This window comes from Sabethes cyaneus, chromosome 2, assembly GCF_943734655.1.
Source record: "Sabethes cyaneus chromosome 2, idSabCyanKW18_F2, whole genome shotgun sequence".
NCBI classification, from domain to species: Eukaryota; Metazoa; Arthropoda; class Insecta; order Diptera; family Culicidae; genus Sabethes; species Sabethes cyaneus.
In genome coordinates, this window is record NC_071354.1 from 215,754,453 (window position 1) to 215,775,111 (window position 20,659).

General features: G+C 39.4%; 5 protein-coding genes across 5 annotated transcripts; 2 read left to right on the top strand and 3 right to left on the bottom strand.

Annotated features, from left to right (window-relative positions):
• Window positions 1-4,608: 4,608 nt before the first annotated feature.
• On the bottom strand, window positions 4,609-6,100 carry LOC128736899 (ubiquitin thioesterase OTU1). The gene is made up of 3 exons (XM_053831399.1): window positions 5,575-6,100; window positions 5,173-5,504; window positions 4,609-5,110 (listed from the first exon to the last, which is right to left on the bottom strand). Exons 1-3 carry the CDS (start codon window positions 5,975-5,977, stop codon window positions 4,898-4,900), a joined length of 948 nt encoding a protein of 315 aa, XP_053687374.1. The 5' UTR covers window positions 5,978-6,100; the 3' UTR covers window positions 4,609-4,897.
• Window positions 6,101-6,843: 743 nt separating this feature from the next.
• LOC128734779 (protein Asterix) lies at window positions 6,844-7,775 on the top strand. Its single transcript, XM_053829122.1, has 3 exons — window positions 6,844-7,083; window positions 7,149-7,280; window positions 7,348-7,775. Exons 2-3 carry the CDS (start codon window positions 7,160-7,162, stop codon window positions 7,554-7,556), a joined length of 330 nt encoding a protein of 109 aa, XP_053685097.1. The 5' UTR covers window positions 6,844-7,083; window positions 7,149-7,159; the 3' UTR covers window positions 7,557-7,775.
• Window positions 7,776-7,783: 8 nt separating this feature from the next.
• Window positions 7,784-9,160, bottom strand: LOC128734778 (uncharacterized). The gene is made up of 3 exons (XM_053829121.1): window positions 9,102-9,160; window positions 8,902-9,012; window positions 7,784-8,848 (listed from the first exon to the last, which is right to left on the bottom strand). Exons 2-3 carry the CDS (start codon window positions 8,973-8,975, stop codon window positions 7,885-7,887), a joined length of 1,038 nt encoding a protein of 345 aa, XP_053685096.1. The 5' UTR covers window positions 8,976-9,012; window positions 9,102-9,160; the 3' UTR covers window positions 7,784-7,884.
• A 2,982-nt stretch (window positions 9,161-12,142) lies between these two features.
• On the top strand, window positions 12,143-13,103 carry LOC128738540 (general transcription factor IIF subunit 2). The gene has a single exon (XM_053833755.1). The coding sequence runs from the start codon at window positions 12,204-12,206 to the stop codon at window positions 13,023-13,025; it is 822 nt and encodes a 273-aa protein (XP_053689730.1). The 5' UTR covers window positions 12,143-12,203; the 3' UTR covers window positions 13,026-13,103.
• Window positions 13,104-13,119: 16 nt separating this feature from the next.
• Window positions 13,120-17,045, bottom strand: LOC128738539 (importin subunit alpha-6). Its single transcript, XM_053833753.1, has 8 exons — window positions 16,927-17,045; window positions 15,783-15,959; window positions 15,506-15,721; window positions 15,219-15,439; window positions 14,884-15,147; window positions 14,465-14,804; window positions 14,245-14,404; window positions 13,120-14,183 (listed from the first exon to the last, which is right to left on the bottom strand). Exons 2-8 carry the CDS (start codon window positions 15,957-15,959, stop codon window positions 13,999-14,001), a joined length of 1,563 nt encoding a protein of 520 aa, XP_053689728.1. The 5' UTR covers window positions 16,927-17,045; the 3' UTR covers window positions 13,120-13,998.
• Between the last annotated feature and the right edge of the window lie 3,614 nt (window positions 17,046-20,659).

The following is a 20,659-nucleotide window of genomic DNA, read 5'->3' on the forward strand; positions in this document are numbered from 1 at the left end:
CATGAATCGGATTTAAATAGGACTACAGATTAGGCTTGGAGTAACATTTGAAATTTGAGTTAAAATTGGAATTCAAATTGTATGTATTTGAAATCAGAGTTTAAGTTTGACTTATATCACAGAACAGAAGTGGAAGTCCGAACGATTCGACGATCAAAACTGGTAACAGAGTCTTTTTTGTTTTTATTTTTCTTTGGGAAGGTTTTCGCATAGAAGCAAATAACAGCAATATAAGCAGAACGCTCGCTGCCAATCGCATAGCAGCTTTCACATGCTTTCGTGTGCATTCGTATGCGTTCGTGTGTTTTCGTGGAAAAAAGTGACTCGCTACCGCCAGGTTCGCTAATATCTGTAGAAAGTAGCATGTACGAGTTTGGATTTCTACTTCCACTTCTGTTCTGTGCTTATATTTGAACCTAATATTGGAATTGAATTAGATTTAAAATTAGGCTTAAAATTTAATTTGGACTAATTTGAACTTGAACTTTTACTTCAGTTCAAACTGCAGCGAAACACGAAATTACACAAGAAATTTTACTTGAAATTGGGATTTTTGGTCTTACCTCTGTGTCCTTTTTTCTCTTTTTCGTTTTCTGTTTCGGTTTTTCTCTTCTTCTCCAGTCCTTTTTTTCACTTTTTATACTGTTTTTCTCCTTTACTATACTGTTTGTTTTCATTTTCGCTCTTACTTTTCTTCCGTTTTTCCGCTTTTTGTCTCGTTTTCATTTTTGCTGTCTCGTATCTACCGTTGTTCTTTCATTCATGATTTTCTCATGTTTTAAATTAGTTTTTTATTATTTTCTTCCCGATTTTCGTCTTTCCTCTTCCATTTTTCTTTTTTTTTCAATCTCCTTTCCTTCTCGTTTTTCGTCTTCATCTGTTCCACTTTTCCTCTTTTTGGTACCCCGTTTTTCCATATTATCTGTCGCATTTATTTTGTTTTGGGCTTTCTTTCCTCTCTGATTTTCTTTCTCACGTTCCGTTTTACGTCTTTTTCTCTTTCGTCTTACCTTTTTCTTTAGTCCGTCTTTCCTGTTGTTCTTTTCTTCCTTTTCTGTCCCATTTTCCCGTTTTTTTCATCCCATCTTTCCTCTTCCTCTTCTTACATTTCGTTTATTCTCTTTTTCCCGTTTTCTTCGTTTCCTCTATTGGTTTTCATTTTTCCCTTTCCGTAGTCTTATTTTTCCTTGCCTCGTTTTTTTCTCTGTTCGTTGTTTACTCTTCCTCTGTTCCTTTTTTTCTCTTTTCCATTCCCGTTTTTCGCATTTTTCCTGAATCCTGATTGTTCTTTTCAATTTTTTGTCTTTTTCCTTCCGTTTGGCCTCGTTTTCAGGCCCATTTTCCTTCTTTTTCAGTTCTCATTTCTCTATTTTCAAACTATAACATAAATTTTCTTCTTCTTTTCCTCTTTTTCTATCTTGTTTTTTTCCTTTTTTCCATTTTTCCTCCTTTTCTGTCCAGTTTAATATAGTTTGTTCGCTTTCTTTATGGCTTGTTCCTTTTTTCTCTTCCATTCTTCATCTTTTTCTACCCGTCTACTCGTTTTTTGTATCTTACTTACTTACTTACTTATTTACTTACTTAATTGGCCTTACGTCTTATGGCAAGGCCTGTGTAGCATAACTCCTCCACCTACTTCGGTCCATGTCAGGTGATCTCCAGTTCCGCGGGCACCCAGTGTTCGCCAGATCCCGTTCCACCTAGTATTGCCACCTCACTCGCTGTGCCCACCTTCGTCTTGTTCCTACCGGATTCGATGCGAAAACCAGTTTTGCAGGATAGATGTCTGACATTTTAGCAACATGTCCTGCCCAACGTATCCGTAGCTCAGCCACGTAGCCAGAAGGGGGGGCCCGGGGGCCCAATTTTGATTTTAACTGTTTCATATGCATATTTTTTCGTTTAGAACTACAGTACATTAAATGTATTATAATGTATTATAGTTATAAGCAATAAGATATGTATATAATGTATTAGGAGCCAAGATGGGACTCCTGGCCCCCACCTCTGGCTACGTGGCTGCCGTAGCTTTAACCACTTTCTGAACAGTGAGTTCGCCTAGAGACGCGCAAGCTCGTGGTTCATTCTTCGCTTCCACTCCGTTAAGTTGCACGCCACCAAAGGTGGTTCTTAGCATCCGCCATTTGAAAACTTCGAGTGCTCGTAGGTCCTCTTCCATAGCAATGGCCACATTTCATGCCCGTAGAGGACAGCACTTTGTGCAATGTGTACTTTGTACGAAAGCTCAGATTGTTCGACCGCAAGTGTTTGTGGAGTCGTAATACGCTCGTTTTTTTTTGGCCTTGTTTCCCTCTTTTTCCCTCCATTTCCTACAGTTCCACATTTTTTCTCCTTTTGTAGTTTTAAGTCTCGCTTTCTTTCTTATTTTGTTATGTATTTTCTTTTTGCCATACCAGTTTTTCTTCTTTTTCCCTCTCGCGAGATCAGAACAGGCCAACAAACCTCGTACTGGTTGCTCCAAAAAAGGAAAAAAATCTTTTTTGAAGGCTCTCCAATTGAATAAATTTTTTGGTTCATGAAGTTGCGAAGGCGTCACATTTCAATCTGCAGCAATCAAACGAGGAATGATTTCGGAAACTTTAAACTCTCTTTTGTTTTGTAGTATTCTGGGAGCACTTTGCCCTTAGAATTCTGAGAATTGGGTATTTTAGCGGTATATAAATTTTCACATATCTTGGTAACATATGATGTCACTGTATCGTCACATGTAGACTTTTTCAAATATGACGAGTGAAAGTAATAAAAAAAGCATTTTTTTTAATTTAAAGAAATTTTTTGGGATAAGACGATAGCTTAAAAGTAAACCACTTTTCTTCTCAGCTCACCTCAGACAACACAGTGAATAGATAAACTATGGTCATCGGACGATGCAGGTTTCATATAGGAGCTGTCAAAAGCTCGGTCAAAATGAAGAGCTCTATCAGAAAGATAGAAGAGAGGGAAAGAACTTCTGACATCATTTCAATCAATCAGCTTGGTTGATATCTGTCAAACAGCAAATCATTCTATTTTTGATTTTTATCAATTTTTTCATTAAATATTGACTTAATTGAAATAAAAAAGAACATTTAGATTCAGGAAACGACGGGCTATCAAATGAAGTGAAAAAACTCACCTTTTTGGGGAAATTAAAATACCCAATTGCAAACTGTGCTCTCACCTAAAAAAAATTAGGTGAGGTGACTGTGAGAATAGGGCCCCATATTTCTCCAAATCATTTCAGGACATCACACACCGTGGATTTGGGACAGCCCAGCTCGAGGACGAATAGTCCAGGATTCTCTTTGCGAGCACGAACAGGATCGATTCGCAACACGATTCGTGTTGGAAGAAAAGCTGCGACGTGCGCCAGAATTTACGAATCTATGAACTATATTTCAGTAATACGAGCAGCGCTGCAGTTACAAATTCCTGTTGGGAATAGTAAAATTGGTTTGCGAGCATAACAATATAATTTTAACCATACTTTTAGCAATTCATTTCTCTTCTAACCCTACTTTTGATGACACGTTCCGCACACTACGTTCCCTGTTCCTGCGCAGACCAAGCAAAATTAAGTATATTATTAAATTAAGTACTGTGTATAATAAACTGTGAAAATTCACTTAAAATCATCAATTTGTGTCATTTAACTTATATACACTATACTGCCGTGAATCGCATATCAATCCCATTTTCTATGGAGTTCCCTATAGAAATGGGACAGCTATGTGGTTCACGGCAGTATAGAACTAGATTAATTTAAGGTTTTTAACGATATTTTTAAGCACTTTAGCTGTAAGCAATATTAAATTTTAGGAAATAAGCTCAATAAATAATTTTTAGCTGCACGTAACGTGGTTAGCGAAACCACGCTTCACGATGACAGTTCAAGATTTGCCGTAAATGGCAATGATGATGCGATCTAAATCAGCGATGACAGTGGGCGTTGTCAACTTGCTACGTAGGTCCTAGAGTCGTAGCGGTGAAACGAGGGGTTTACTGACCGACGGGCGAGCTTACAATTCGTATGTCCGAATTTTTTCATGTACAACCTTTATATAATAGTCTGTAGAGGTTATTGGGTTTAGCAAGCGTTGTTCGTACACCATCTAGCAAAGATTGAAGACTGCTTCTAGAGCACGGAAGCATTCAACATTGGAAAATAATTTCAGATCTTTGGATATTTGATTGATTAGTATCGTTGAAGTAAAAGAAAAATTGACGGTCCGAGATGGCTGCCTTGTAGAATAAAAAAAAAAGTGCTGAAGTATGTCAAATTGAAACCATGAATTCATTCGCTGACGATTCAACAGATACCATTCGAACTACTGAAGCCGGGTTTTTAGAAGCGACGGAGAGCTCCTTATAAACGACTGGTTGACAATTATAACATCATTATGTTAAATATAGCTTATGCTATATTATATTACCCCTATGTGGCATATGGGTGACAACATTGTTTTGAAATTACAACAAACCGCTCTTATTTGGTCATACAACAAACCATTAAAATTTTGGAACTTATCTGGAGTTGGTCCGAGTTTTCTTTAACCTCAAGAAACAGTTTAGAGAAATGTCATTCTTTGTACTAAATATTTCAGCATTGAGATTTATTTTTATTAAACAAAGTACGTAATGACCGTCAATCATACATTGAATTAAATAAGAAAAAGTATAAACAAATGGTGTTCAAATTTAATTTTCACACTAACGAATGAAAAAGATGCGTAAGGGACCTATTTGAATATTAATGAGCTCAAACTCTGACTGTAAAATAGACAAACAACAAACGCAAAATGATTCCCTAGCATTCGACAGAAGTATTTGCTTTTCCAATAGACATCCTTAGCCGAAATTTCAATCAACCTTCCTTCGACACAGATTGCAATTTATCCTACACTTCACCGAAATTTACATGTCCAGTTTGAGTCGCATGTTGCTGCGCTTCAACCTGTCCTTTGAAATGACACCCGCAGACATTGCATTTGAGAGTAAATTTGTTAACGTCCGTGAATTGACGGGAAGACTTCGCTTCCTTCGCCAGCTGCTCAGCTTGCTGGTAGACCATGCTGTCCTCAATTGGAAAGATAGTTTTTGGTGGTTCGCCCTGGTAAAGCAAGGAAACAGTAATAAATTATACGACAATTGAAAAGTTTTACAATTCACTACCGATGTTGATTCCAGGTACAGCGGATCATAATGGATACCGTCGAAGAGCAGGAAGGCTCTCATTCCATAATTTTTGTCTTCGCCAAACCGGTTTATGATCGCATTCGTAATGTCTACGACGTCGAACTCGACGCCATGGTAGGCAGACAGAATGGACACTTCTATCGCACCACCCCATGATTCCGGCTGCAGAATCCACGCACAGTACTCATCGTTCGGGCGTCCTAGTATTCCTTCATTGTATTCCTGCTTATCGGCATTAACCGTGGAAGCGATAATCTGTCGCATGTATTGATTGTTTTCCGGATCAACTTTTCCAGTAAGAACAAACCCTTGTTTGAAAGAACGAGACAAAAATAAGTTAAAAATCAATCTAAATACTCCTGTATAATTCAAACTAACCGATACTGGTGAAAAGACACGAATTGTCACTTGGAACAACCTGTTTCAGCAGTATCCCGCTTCCTTCTTCGCCCTGGGCAGCAAGTTCTTTAGCCAGCGCCTCGTCTTCCTCCATGCGTTTGAGGGCCTCCAGTCGTTTGCGTTCCTCTTCACTGGGCTGCCGTTCTTCTACAATCAGAGTGTCCCCATTGCTCACACCAACGGCTGACAGTGGATTATCCTCATTGCTAAGATCAAGCGGTTTGAACGGCGGAAATCCAAGAACAACGTGCAGCACATCCGAAGGTATTTTGGTTAGCTCGGTTATCTTATCTTTCAGAACCCGAACAGGAGCGTCCCGAGCCAGATTGCTTACGATATGCTGCTGGCCAGTCTTAGTTTTCAGCTTCAGCGATAAACTCATTGTTGGCTATTTGTTAACTAGTTCTATACAAATGAGGTATTAGGTTTATAAAATGCCGTAACCGTATAAACTTTTAAATTTAGCTAGTACGGAGATTTATTTGTTTATGAACGTCCTATAAATGCACAAGCTGACCGCAAGAAAAATAATCGAATCATGCAAAAATGACACTTGGAAGTTGGAATAGAAATCGATGTTTTTTCGTTTTCCCAAAAGGGATGCCAGATCTTTGGAATTCTATATAGAGCTACGGGCTTTTCACGTATGCATTCAAAGCATTCAAATGATTCAAATAGTTCAAATATAAATACATAATGGTGGCTTTAACGCGGCGATCTTGGCTACAATCACCCCGCTGTCACAAATGTCATTCCTATACATTTTTCGTGTAGCCAACATCTCATCTAGCCCACAACAAACTTTGCCTCGGACAAAATGTATTTGTGAGTAGCCCGCTCTAACTTCAGCCTCGGATGAATCTGTATTGGTAAGCTCCCGAACAAAGTTACTTTTTTGCTTTTTTTCTTTTTGTGTCGGACGTGTAGGAAGCGTAAAAAGATGTTAGCTACTTCTTTACCCTTTAGTTTCATACGCCTGGCTACAATACTCAAAAGTATAGGTAATTTGCTTTTTTCTAAAATCAGCTTTCCGCATTGATGTGCCGATTTGAGCATGTGCGACTTAATTATTTTTCTATGTTATTTAGCAACTGTTCTCATTATTTTACTTTTCTATGTTCAACTAGCCAAATTTGTTACGTAGTAGATTAATGACACAATTATTCATCAATCAACGTAACACCTCACAACAGCAATCTTGTGATTGGCAGTGACATTACACTTATTGATAATGGATAAGGAATTAAAATAAAATTATTCGCTTTTAGTTCGTTGTAAAACTGCTTCAAATAAATTACAAAATTTATTTGAATTTAGACCATAATAAAACAAAACTTAAAGCCTCTGTTTCAGTATAGCAGTACAAGAAAGAACTCGTGAAACTTCGCTTCGTCACGAAATCTACCTAGTTAATAAAAAATACACCTGTTCGTATCTTCCGAGCTATCGTGCTACGAAAAATTTTAAACGGAAAGTTTAACTAACTAGGTAAGACACATAAATATTTATTATATTGCAATTACATTATTATTTTATATTTTTAACAACAAAAGAAGTGAGCATAATGACCGCCACCGTGGATCCGCGTCGACCAGAAAAGGTTAATCGCTACAAACCGGTTGATTCGGGAAACCAAGGAGCTGGCGTTGGAGATGACCTGATGCCAGATTACATGAATATCCTAGGTACGTTCTGACGATTATAGTTGGCACCCAAATAATAGCTTACGGTGTGTAAAATCCTACATTTTAGGGATGATATTTTCCATGTGTGGTTTGATGATGAAACTGAAGTGGTGCGCGTGGCTGGCTCTGTACTGTTCTTGCATCAGTTTTGCCAATTCACGAGTCAGCGACGATGCCAAACAGGTGCTGTCGTCGTTCATGCTTAGCGTTAGTGCGGTTGTTATGTCGTATCTGCAAAATCCGACTCCAATGACTCCACCTTGGCAGTCAGTTTGAATTTGTTATTATTACAGTTTGTCCACCTGGTTTTAGTTTCCGTCAGTAATAAAAATTTTGACCATACTATAAAGATGATTTTTATGCAATCAAAATTAGTTCAGTTGTTCAATACACCGTACATCTGCTGCACCGTCAACTTTTAAACTACAAAGTGCTTGAACGAATAACATCTGGACAACTGGATGTTTTGGATATACATAAAGAATGAAATAAATTTTGTAATTGTAATCGTTTGTCGCTTATAATCAACGTTTATTTTGTGATAATAGTAATAGCAATAACAGTTTATTTGAATTTTACAGCGGTTTCTCCAAACTACAGTATCTCAGTCGATAACTAATACATTCTCTAGCAAACGATTCATCAGTGGATATAAGTCGTTCGCATTCAGGTCATTTTCCCACTGCTCTTTCAGTATTGATTCCGCTATCCCTGTAGGACTGTACTTAGCATCTACCGTGTGTTGCGATAGGTTAATCGTGAAGAAAATGATCGCCTTGTTTACCAGTGGTTCGACGGAATCGCAAATGGTAAAAAATACCTGAGCTACATTTGCCGGTATCTTGTCTAGATCCTGCACTACTAAAATTCCTTGGGCTTCAAGCTTGTTCAAATATTCGGCAAAAAATAAATTCTTGTCGGCAACAATATCGGGTTGGCGGAAATACTGACTCTCCAATTTTATAGGATTGTGCCCTTCGCCGAAGCATTCCGATGTAACGCTAATAAGGTCTTCTAGCAAACTTGTTTCCGCGAATGAAGAATTGTGTAAAAATATAAAAGTAGCTGGCTCACCAGGTTCACGGTATATGGCTCGGTTGACGCTAACATTTAGTAGACTCCAGGACAATTGATCAACGTTGGGATATTTTGAATTGAGATCTAGCAAACCTGCGCATTGGCGAACTTCCGGAGTTTTTGTAACAGAAGTTGTGCCCCACTTCAAATTGAAGAATCCAATCCAAATTGCAATCAGCGTAAATATCATTGCTAGTAGTAGCCAAGCTGAGTAGTAACCAAAGGTTGATATAGGGATCTCGTCTTTTTCCGATTGGTTTTGTCGAGTTGGAAGGTTAGAATTTTTCGTTTGTTCATCACTATCACTTGGAGGAACTGAACCTTCTTTTATGATAGCTGAATTTTCGAAAGAATTTTCGTTATCGTTATCTAGAGACTCGTCCTCTTCGACGCTTTCGCTCGTAGCATCCAATGAATTAGCTGGATCATCCTGTATTAATTTTGCATCCTTAGTTTCCTGCTGCGTTTGGGATTCGAGCCCTTGTTCGTTTCTACAAAGCAAAATTCGTAATACAATTGAGAATTAAAATAACAAGATAATTACCCGACAGAATTCATATTGGGTCTGATAGGACCTCTTGCTTTAGGACCAGATGATAAAAGCGAAGTGGAAGCCATAGCTGAAACTCAGTTCAATAAATTCACGTCCTGACTTCTAATCACCGAAAAATAAACAAAACAATGATCAGCAAACAAAACGATCATTGGGAAATTTCTAAAAATTTAGGTTAACAAAATGTTTACCTTGATTACAGTACCAGAATATATAGCGGCTGTAGAGTGACTAATATACAGAGTGGCGACAAGCAGGGATGCCACATATAATTCTGTGTTTTTTGTTGGAAAAATCTGACAATCTGTACGGCGAGGAAAAATATCTGTGCAAAAATCTGTCCAATGCGAAACAATAAGAGTGAAAGAGATAGAGAGTCATTTTGCTGACTATTTCCGTCTCTTTCACTCATGTAAAAGCTCAAAAATCTGTTTAATCTGTGTAATTTGGCGAAAATCTGTATTCTATGCATACAGATTCTGTGCAGGCGATTTCTTTCAAATATCTGTAAAACACAGAATAATCTGTGCATGTGGCAACCCTGGCGACAAGTCATCCCAAATGTTCGCAATTGAGCTTGCTGACGTTTGCCGCACGCACACATCAACGCGCGATTTGTTGTTGCTGTTGTTAGATTTTACACGTTTGTTTTTGTTTTCCCCCAGTAATACCCCGGTAAAAAAACATACGTTTGAGTGAAAAACGATAAGTTTTTGTAACCCTTAGCAAGCTCTATGCGGTTTTTCTAATTTTTTTCTTTCTCTTTCCTGCATGCGCGCTGGATAGGTCGTCTGCTCAAGGGCATGGTGTGTTGCTATCTCTTTCTCATGTAGGAGTGAAGAGAGCAACTTTCAAATGGTCCTCGGTAAAGGGGAATTCCCAGCAAATTTTTTGGTTCCTGTCAAAATTAACATTTTGGTACCTATGCGTGGGACATCGAAAATGTATGAATATGACAGCCACTTCACCCCGTAGCGTCTGCTCGATTGGAATGACACTGAGAGATAATTATCATTCCAATTTTGACATTGTCGCCAGTCTGTATATAGTCACTCTAAGCGGCTAGAGTGACTATCCAGCTTTTTACGCGCTATAATGATGGCCGCTATAAATTGTGTTCGTAACATGCGAACAATCTTTTTGACAACTCTGCATACAGCAAATCTGGCACTCTTCTCTTGCAACACTACCGTGCTCTTTCTTTCGTTTACGTCAAAGAAGGAAAGCAAAACTGTGCGAAATGTAAACAAAACTATTGCCTTCCTTCTTTTGCGTAAACGAAAGAAAGAGCAACACTGCCGTACAGGAGAAGAGTGCCCAGTTTTGATGTATGCAGAGTTGTCAAAAAGATTGATCACATATTACGAACACAATTTATAGCGTCCGCCATTATAGCGCGTAAAAAGCTGGATAGACCAAATCAAGGTGACGTCATCTGGCAGATATTGGCACCCTTGTTTACAAACAGACCGCAGAGTCCAAAAAAGCTTCAGCTGTTAAACGGCAAGTTTGTTGTTTTAAACAGCATTAGGATAAATTTAAAACGCCATTATGCCTTTAAAATGTTAAAACACACGATACATTCGCTATAAACGAAAAGGAAAATTTTCCAAAATGTAAACAAGGGCGCCAGTATATGTCAGTTGACGGTATGATGATTTGGTCTATCCAGCTTTTTACGCGCTATAATGGCGGACGCTATAAATTGTGTTCGTAATATGTGATCAATCTTTTTGACAACTCTGCATACATCAAAACTGGGCACTCTTCTCCTGTACGGCAGTGTTGCTCTTTCTTTCGTTTACGCAAAAGAAGGAAGGCAATAGTTTTGTTTACATTTCGCACAGTTTTGCTTTCCTTCTTTGACGTAAACGAAAGAAAGAGCACGGTAGTGTTGCAAGAGAAGAGTGCCAGATTTGCTGTATGCAGAGTTGTCAAAAAGATTGTTCGCATGTTACGAACACAATTTATAGCGGCCATCATTATAGCGCGTAAAAAGCTGGATAGAAGAATGTCGCAAGCATAAACAAACCGAGTGAGGGTTGATTTTCCTATGCTGGTCCAGCAAAAAGTAACTCTCACTCGTTTTGTTTACATTTGCGACATTCGCCCTTTTGTTAATTCTATCTAGAATTATAATTTAAGCTTGTATCCAGCTTTTTACGCGCTATAATGGTGGTCGCTATAAATTGTGTTCGTAATATGCGAACAAACTTTTTGACAACTCTGCATACATCAAATCTGGCACTCTTCTCTTGCAACACTACCGTTCTCTTTCTTTCGTTTACGTCAAAGAAGGAAAGCAAAACTGTGCGAAATGTAAACAAAACTATTGCCTTCCTTCTTTTGCGTAAACGAAAGAAAGAGCAACACTGCCGTACAAGAGAAGAGTGCCCAGTTTTGATGTATGCAGAGTTGTCAAAAAGATTGATCACATATTACGAACAAAATTTATAGCGTCCGCCATTATAGCGCGTAAAAAGCTGGATAGACAGAGATGCCATATTTTCTTAAAAAATGTCTGCAATTGCTAGAAAGCCGAAAAAATCGTGCAGTTTTCCGGTTACTCGAATTTTCTGGTTTAAAAATAATCTGCGAAAATCTGCACACTTTTTTAGGAAGTCTGTGAAAGTTTAAAGAGCTTCGAACAAAAATCTGCACCAAAACAATAAAAGTCAGAAAAACTGCAAATATCTGCAAATTTATAATGATCTGCAAGACCGTTCCAAAAATCTGGAATTTGCAGACAAATCTGCAAGTCTGGTATCCCTGCTTGTAGATCAGTCAAAAACATCCCATCGACATCTCTATAACGAGGTGCAGTAAACGTCAGCGACAACATGTCATGGGCTCAAAATTTGACAGCGGGCCCGAATCAGACTGCTGGCAGTTGAGTGAAACGCAGTGCTGACATGCTATCTCATTTTCGCACACACGAGATGTTGGCAGCGAAAACATGGTTGCCTGCCGATGGGTTGGTCAAAAAGCTCAAAAACCAGCGGGGTGCTATCCTTATCTTAACGAACGGTGTTTGACAGTCGACTTAACGAAGGGCGCTATTTGCAAGAAATGCAGGAAATAGCGCCCGTCTGACAGGTAAATTTGCTGCCAACCTTGTCGAGATGTGCTGAGGATGTTGGCAACAAAAACATGGCACCCATCGCAAGCCCCTGTCAAAAACAGCAGCGCAGCACGAAGATCTATATGATCTGTCATTATTAACGTTAGCTGCTTGAATTCAGAACCTTAAAAAATATATAGTACAATATTTAAATATTCTGGAAAACAACAAAATGTCCAAGGAAAACGAACCGGTCAAAGTGGACAAAGAGTTGGATTTGTCGAACGCAGGTCGTGGTGTTTGGCTAGTGAAAGTTCCCAAATACATGGCCAATAAATGGGAGAAAGCACCAGGTAACATCGAGGTTGGCAAACTGAAAATTTCCAAACAGGTAGGTCAAAAAGCGCAGGTTTCGCTTACACTCTCCGACGCCGTGATAAACATTGATCCATCGGAGGAAATTCCACGAGACCACCGGCTGGATGTGTCAGTTGTTACCAAGCAAACGTTGGGTGTATTTTCACATAGCGTTCCAGCGGCTGCCAGTGCCAGTCGAGAGGATGCCCAACCGGAGGCGGAAAAGCTGTTCATGGAAGGACGCATTGTGCAGAAGCTAGAGTGTCGTCCTTATGCCGACAATTGCTACATGAAAATGAAGCTGGAATCGATTCGAAAGGCATCGCAACCCGCACGCCAGGTTAAATCGTTGGAAAAAATAGTGCACAATTTCAAGCCCGTTTCCGATCACAAGCATAACATCGAGGACAAAGAGCGCAAAAAGGCCGAAGGGAAAAAGTCCCGCGACGACAAGAATGCCGTCCTGGATATGCTGTTCAATGCGTTTGAGAAGCATCAGTACTATAACATTAAGGATCTGGTTAAGATTACTCGGCAACCGATAAGTTATCTGAAGGAAATATTGAAAGAAGTCTGTGATTATAATATGAAAAATCCGCATAAAAATATGTGGGAGCTTAAGAAGGAGTATCGACACTACAAAGACGATGACAAAAAGGACGAAGACAAGGAGGCGACCGATAGCGATAGTGACTGATAGTGGTCAAATAACAACCTAATGTTATAATTTACGTAACGAAATAAGCCTATCAATAAAGTTCAAGCTGATTACGTTCCAAACAACGAAAACATTTATTCGATCTTATTAGTCCAGCACAATTTTTCCCGTTTTAAAAATAGTAAATTATTCATTATTTTCGGAATTGAATGAAACATCCATAAGACTGTGTTACGTTATGTTACATTTTCCGCGGCTTTTTTGCCCTTAAATCGTAAACACTAATCACATTTTGTTTTTTTTTTTCTCTCTTGTTAGTCAGAAATATCATATTGTTCTGTGTTTTTTTTTTTTGCCAGATAGTTTTGCACTTTCCGCACGAACAATTTCTCTTAGAGTACGAATCAGATTTTAAAGACGTAGCCGAATCAAGGATACAAAATATTACCGTTCGGTCGTCGATCATTTATGTGTTGCTTTCACTTGGTTTTCAAATATATTATGATTCGCTTGTTCAAACTTGTTTCTTTGGGTGTTTGTGTATGCGTGTATGTATGTATGTATGCGTGTGTGTGTGTGTGTTGTCCGTCATCACATAAGGGTGGTCAATACAAGGCCATCAAATGTTACGCTCTAGGCTTCAGTGACTAGGGCTTCAGCTCTGTGTATGTTTGAAGTCTCGTTAACTTTCATGCTATGCATTAAACAGAAAGTTAGGTTATTATAAATTACTTGCCAGTTTCTGACTAACACTGAACCTTTAAAAATTTAGTTCCTACTGTTCTAGCTATTCACAGTATCTTCATATTAGGTCCAGGGTGTGTTGGTTAGCCTTCATCGGGAGAGATGGTGGGCTCTTCATTTAGCTTAGTCTCCTTTTTGTTCGAAATCCGTCCGTCCGGTCGTCGTCCGTCACGTACAAATCGAGTGGGATTTTGTCATTACGTTTTAAGTAGTCTGTTTGCTTCGTACACTTGATCGGCGTACAGGTTATTAGTACGGTTCTAACAGTTTAGAACTGATAGCCATCCATTGGCACAGATTGATCGGCGTTAAACTGGAACTGGTTGTTTTCAGCGGATGGCGCAACGGCTACATCTTCTTCGTCGTTGCTGAAGTATGTCTGGATGATGTTGAATACCTTTTCGTAGATTTCCTTGTTTTGATGCGATTGCAAGAACTCTATTTTATCCAAGCCTAAAATGGGAAAGATTGTAAGTAGGCAAATCAACAAGAGCATGGATTGAGGATAACTTACCATAACATTCCTCGACCAACATTGCGTACGGGTTAGGTTTAACCTTATGTTGATTCCCTGCTTTGAGTATGTTCTCCAAACCATTTAGTGCTACCGTTACAATCTTTGGATCCATCACGGTCAACAGCTCGCACATGGGAGGTATGCATCCGGATTGCACCTAAATGAAACCAATTTTACATTAATTTCAAATATGAAATGCGCAAAAAAAAGATCTTACCAGATATTTGATCTGATCGACGGTACCCCCACTGGTAGCATTGGTAATCGCCCAGGCAGCTTCTTTCCGTGTCTTGAAGTCCGCCTTCGACAGCAGCTCAATAATGCTTGGGAAAATATTTGCGTCTATGACGGCTTGGATTTGCTGCCGATTGCCGGCCGCAATATTCGAAATAGTCCAACAGGCTTCCTTCCGGATGGTTTCCTTTGGAGAACTAAGTAGCTGCAGGATGCACGGTAAGGCATTACAGTTGAGGATCAGTTGCGTTTGGGTATCGTTGCCGGTGACGATATTTCCCACAGCTCGCAACGCAGCCGAGACGACGTTGTTATTATTGTGTCTATAAAATGAATAAATTATTTCATTATTATATCCATTTGAGAAAGATTGAGGGTAATTTTTCCAGTTGCAATACTTACAGTAAAAGTTCAACTAATCTCCGGCAGCATCCAGCCTCTATAACTGCCTGTATATTATCGTTCGGTCCATCGGAAAGATAACTCACAGCCCATACAGCGTCACCCAGCACTTCCACGTCACTGTGGAACATTAATCGTGCAAGGATCGGCAGTCCTTTCTCCACTTTGGTGAAGTCGGGCGGAGGATTCTTACCACGACATAAATTGGACAAAGCCCAGACAGCATTTCGAGTTAGATTAAGCCTGCCCGATGTACTTAAAACACTGAAAAAGTGGAAACGTGATGAATGTTGATTGTTCTGCGATTGAGGGCAAAAAAAAAACTTAGTACATACTGAAGCAGCGGTTCCAGAACCCCGGCATCCAAAACAAAATTTCGACATTCTGGCGAGTCACCCGCGATATTGCCAAGCGCCCAAACGGCCTGCTCCTGTACGTCAATGTGAGGGCTTTCGAGCAGTTTGATGAAGATCGGCACAGCACCGGCCGCTATCACTACACTCGTTTGCTCTGAGGTACCGGAGGCAATGTTGGTTAATGCCCAGGCGGCTTCAAACTATTTAAATAATTTTTAGGTTATTATCGAACGGGTATCGTTAATAGAGAAATGATCGCAACTTACTTGTAGTGTCGAGTTTGTCGTATTACCCAGAAATTCCACGAAACGCGGTACAATATTATGTTGAATAACCAAATCGATAGGCGGATTCGGTTCCTTTGAAAGCAGCTTGCGGAACTTTTGCGTAGCAGATAGTTGATCCTCCACACTGGTGCTGTACAGTGCTTCAAGCGTTTCCGGTTTGATCAATGCATGCTGGTCTGATGATTGGCTGTCGTCCTAAGCGAGAAGGGAAAAATATGAGCAAAAACTAACTCTTAGAAACAAATGCTGAACCTACAGCTAAAATTGCGTCCTGGTCCAGTTCCTCGGCCACGTTAACGTTGCGCCGTTTAATTAGCTGCTGTTCGCGTTTCTGTTTGCGCAACTGAATGCCCTCTTCCTCTCGACGCCGTCGCATTTCCGTCGAATCCAGTCCGACATTTTTGTACCGGTGTCGATGTGCAGCGTTAGACATCTAGAATAAAAAATATAAAATAAAATAAAAGCTTGGGTTCAAACAAACAGGCGGAACATGGTCAACTGGCACCGAATTGTTTTATTAAATGTAAAGCGCACCTTTAAAAAGTATATTTGATCAGAACTTGTATGGAAAAACTGAAAATTTTGCTTCATGGCAAGCTTGTAATTTCTGTATCACGATATATCAGCAACGTTACATATTGCAAGCAGTAAATAAATAACATTACAAACTGGCGTAAAAAATGAATCTCAGTTATCAGTTTACTTTTATGACATCAATGCTTTATGCCGATTAATGGTAAACACGATTTTGATTTGAATGACGCAAATACAATTAAAAGATTCCAAATTTTGAAGATTTGTGAACACACCGAAACAATACCAAGTTTTATCACTAACATCTTCTGGTGAATCATTAAATAAAATTCTAAAAAATCCAATACGATTTTCTCGGAAAAATCAAAGCTTCCCGCACACCAAATTAGCTACCTTCTAAACCCAACCAAAAGAAAAATTCAAGTCACAATGATATTGAGATTCCACCTCGGTCCAATCGTGCGTATCAAGTTTACCATCGAGAATCTTTCAACAGCATCAATTCTGCAGTTTTTTCCTGCTTTTCCTACATTGTAAATCATGCGACGACCACGGCAATGACATTAGTCATTTTTCCCTGCTTTTTACTGACTGATGGTCTCACCAAGTCACCACAGTAGCAGCCGTAGCTTTTCGTATTGCGCAAAGCTGCACACATAGATATCTATGGTGGTAGAGAAGTAAAGAATCGTGTTCCACATTGATGCCTTTGCAAAGCCCCCACTCGACGAGACAGCGACGACAATCGGGAGACAGCACATTTTCAATTGGAAAAATTCGACATTTGCAGTGTGAATCAGCGTTCAAAATAGTGGACTTCGAACAGGTACACTTTTAAACCATAAACTAATGTTAAGAATACTCACTTTGGCTTTAGATTTTTAGGTGAAACGTAGTGATTTACACAGCACGGCAAGCCACTTTCACATTCATCAGAAAAACCTCAAAAAAATTTGCCTGCAAGACAGTTCTGCAGTTCACTTTAGAGCAGTCGAGCTTTTAGACAAGGAAAAGGGGCAGCGAGGAAAGGAGCACGAACCTTTGACAGTTCATGGAAAAGTCTACACAAGACGAACCCTCGATGCTCACAGGGTCTTCAAGTGACGCAATCTTTAAGGGGTATACATTAACCACAGAGAACAGACAATTATGTTCATATAAAATTTCAATTAAATGGTGTGTAAGATTTTGAACAAAACACTAGCGACATCTATCTCAGGGTGCACCAGTTGCACTTTGTCCATGTTGCCATATTCAATTTATTTTCTTGCGATGTTGTATATATTTGAACAACTGGCAACTCCAATGTCAGTTACTCTAGCAACGACTGTGGTTGTTTATTGAAAAACAACATGCATGTATTTTACATGGTATTTATTTGAACATGGTGAAAAGCGTTTGGCGCAAGGTAGGTCAAAAGAATTATTTTATATTCTTAGCTAATAACAATGCTTTTTGCTTTTCATTCGTAGCAGTTTTCCTAATCGTGATGTTCAAATGCACAGTCCCTGATGATGTCGTTGAAAAACAGCACCCGACGGTTAAGTTGGAGTTGGAGATGCTATCGTTCTTACTTGATTTGTAACCCTATCCTAGGATATAGCCTTCGTTTTTAGACTGGCGTAGATTGCATCCGGCGTCCAAAAGTTTCTAGTGATGATGTCGAGGTCGCCTGCGAAGGTTAGGATTTGGCTACTCTTGCTGGAGATCGTTCCTCTCGTTTCGATGCCCACTTGCCGGATCACACCTTCAATAGCGTTATTGAGTAACATACAAAACAGTCCATCCTCTTGCCGCAACTCTACGCGATCCAAAAGGATTCAAGAGTGTCTCCGAAACGCGCACGTAACACATCACTCGCTCTAGAGAGCTATCCAGAGCTATCGATGAGATGCTTTATTGCTATTATTAAGTATCAAAAGTGGTTTTAACCGAAGAAATACTGAGGCACTGTGGTTCGGTAGTTGCGCGCTAGTCATTGATAACAGAATTCGGCAGTTTTTACATTATCCATTTAGCTATCGCTTAATATCCATTTGATAAGCAAATATACAACAGAAAAGTAAACTGACGGTGTTTTTTTTCAAAATTTGATTTACTATAGTTACGGTAGCGACGCGGTTTGTTGTAATGTTTTATGAGCAGTCAAATCCAATCCAAGTAACCAAAGTTCCTCTCAGCGATACGAGCGCCACGTAACGGGAGCATTACCACTTACTTTCAATATGGCGGCTTAGGTTTTTACACATCCCGCGAGATTAAGATGAATGTCTGTTCTCTGTGCATTAACTTTGTTCCAGCCAGTTGGTATGTAATTTTGTTGTTTCGTTTCCCGTCAAAATGTCTAACCAAGCTCAAGAACAACAAAAGTCGCAAAAAGAAAACATCAATCCCTCGGGATCGAATGCGGCTGACAATCAAAGCACAAACGTTGATACTACTGAACGCGAGAAGGCGCAATATATACGTTTACTGCACACATACAATGACATCAAGGATGCAACACAAAAAGTGTTGGGAGCATTGGCGGTTCTCGAAGGAGTTACGGTGAGGGAAATGCACGAAAAATATGGTGTACCACTCGATTCTTATATAATTGTGTAAGAAATTTTTTGCATTGTGAATAAATGATCTAAAAATATTCTTTTCTTTTTTCATGGCCAAAGCAAATGGCGATCAAATATGTTAATCAAATGTCGTCATTGAAAAATATAGGGGTCCAATATGGGGTTTCCCTCACATCATCCCCCTTTTCTTATTTCGGCCCCAAATTTTGAAAAGGACCTAACTGAAGTTGAATTTCTTAACACCAAATCACGAATGTTGACTTTTAATAATGCGTTTTGACCACCCTATTGGCAGGCAACCATGTTTTAGGTGCCAACATGATAGCGTGAGTAGAAATGGGATAGCACTTCGTCGCTACATTTCACTCGACTGCCTCGACAGTGTTTCGGGCCCGCTGTCAAATTTTGAGCCCGGGACAATGGGACATTCAGTCGCTATCACTTACTGCAGTTCGATATACCAGATGTCAATAGGGTGGTTTTGACTGATCAAATATTTTAGTTTTTTTGACAGCATTGCAGAGTACAGAGTATGCCACAAATGTTTTAGACATTGGCGGAACTAGCGCTCATTTCTAGGAGGGCTATAGCCCCGGAATTTTTTTCGACCGTTTTATTGGTCGGCCAAGTCAATTTTTCTAGGGGGGGCTAAATCTCTCCTAGGGGGGCTTAGCCCCTCCTAGTCCCCCCCTAGTTCCGCCAATGGTTTTAGAAAGAGTGAAAATAATCGATTGATTCTTCTATTCATACTAATATTGTGCTTTGCAGCTGTACCTGGATTTATCCAGATTATTTTCTCTAATGCCAATGTATATGACAAAACAAAACAGCAACATTGCAGTTGTTGCTCTTTCTCTTTCTCACGCACAGCATTCGCATTGTCGCACTTTTTGTGCCAGTCGCACTTTTAGACTGCGGTGTCCAGTAAGGTGCAAAATGCGGGATAATATTCGTTTAAAAAATAGTTTTTTCTTGCCCGTTGTACAGTATAGCTGGCTCAGAGGACGTTTTCTCTGTGTAGCCACAAAACGTAGAGCCTAGCTTGCTCAGAGGACGTTTCCTCTGATGGAGCCACCAAAATTTAGAAAATGAGCGGATTGCTGAATTTGAATGTGCTTCCAGCGTCGTTAAAATGCTTACCCAATGAAAGGAAATCTAGTGTCGTTCCGATAGATGCCTAACAAAGGTGATTTTAACGGCGTTCGGATGCTCACTAACCAGTGGATGGATATGAGATAGAACTGGTGAAACGTTACATTAAAAGCGTGGTGTACACAAAATTTCCCACTTTACAACTTCCTTTATTTTCTAAAAACTTAGCTATTTATACAAAAGTTATAGGTAGGTTGAATTATTTTGAATCCTTACGTCTAATTGGTGAGAGAGAGAGATAACTTGAGTTTTACCTGCATTCTAATAGGAATTCAAATCATCCTACTCGCATATTCATTTACTCTCGTGTTACCTGCAGCGTTTTTGTTTTTGCTTAGGTCCTATCTAGGTTCGTCCTAGTTCCAAAAAAAAAACGAACATGTTTCATTACTAGGGGCGTCTCACTAGATTTATATTAAATATATTCACTGCAAATGCTGCAATCACTGCAAATATCGCTTTGCATCCACGGTTGGAGCCAATAAAAAAATTTTGCAGCAAAAAAATCTCGCTGGCATTTTTGCAATGATGCAAATGATGTAAAAAGCTAATGCAAAATTGTGAAGTGAGACACCCCTTGTTTCATTATCTATACATCCCACATGATGCAACAAATTTTCTGAAGCATAAAACCGTATGATTGCGCAATTTTTACAGTTGCTGTCAAATTTGACGTAAAATCGAGCCAGCAAGCCTGGCTCAAACGGCTTCAAGAAAAATGTATGAGAATGACGTTCGTGCCAGGGATGTGGTTGGAAATAACAAACACGCTATACGGTTTTGCACGGGCGAGAATAACCTCACTTCTTTGACGTCTATCAGTGGTTTGTTTACATCGACTTAGAACGTGGGTTAACATGTTGAAAGTAAATAATGCTTA

Excerpts from the sequence above, each read along its gene's own strand:
- LOC128738540 (XM_053833755.1), top strand. The coding sequence starts at position 12,204 with ATGTCCAAGGAAAACGAACCGGTCAAAGTGGACAAAGAGTTGGATTTG.
- LOC128738539 (XM_053833753.1), bottom strand. The coding sequence starts at position 15,959 with ATGTCTAACGCTGCACATCGACACCGGTACAAAAATGTCGGACTGGAT. Across the intron at positions 15,722-15,782 it reads ACCAGGACGCAATTTTAGCT|GACGACAGCCAATCATCAGA; the intron begins GTAGGTTCAGCA and ends CTTCTCGCTTAG. Across the intron at positions 15,440-15,505 it reads CGACAAACTCGACACTACAA|TTTGAAGCCGCCTGGGCATT; the intron begins GTAAGTTGCGAT and ends TTATTTAAATAG.
- LOC128734779 (XM_053829122.1), top strand. The coding sequence starts at position 7,160 with ATGACCGCCACCGTGGATCCGCGTCGACCAGAAAAGGTTAATCGCTAC. Across the intron at positions 7,281-7,347 it reads AGATTACATGAATATCCTAG|GGATGATATTTTCCATGTGT; the intron begins GTACGTTCTGAC and ends CCTACATTTTAG.
- LOC128734778 (XM_053829121.1), bottom strand. The coding sequence starts at position 8,975 with ATGGCTTCCACTTCGCTTTTATCATCTGGTCCTAAAGCAAGAGGTCCT. Across the intron at positions 8,849-8,901 it reads CCCAATATGAATTCTGTCGG|AAACGAACAAGGGCTCGAAT; the intron begins GTAATTATCTTG and ends TTTGCTTTGTAG.
- LOC128736899 (XM_053831399.1), bottom strand. The coding sequence starts at position 5,977 with ATGAGTTTATCGCTGAAGCTGAAAACTAAGACTGGCCAGCAGCATATC. Across the intron at positions 5,505-5,574 it reads GTGTCTTTTCACCAGTATCG|GGTTTGTTCTTACTGGAAAA; the intron begins GTTAGTTTGAAT and ends CTTTCAAACAAG. Across the intron at positions 5,111-5,172 it reads TGTACCTGGAATCAACATCG|GGCGAACCACCAAAAACTAT; the intron begins GTAGTGAATTGT and ends TTGCTTTACCAG.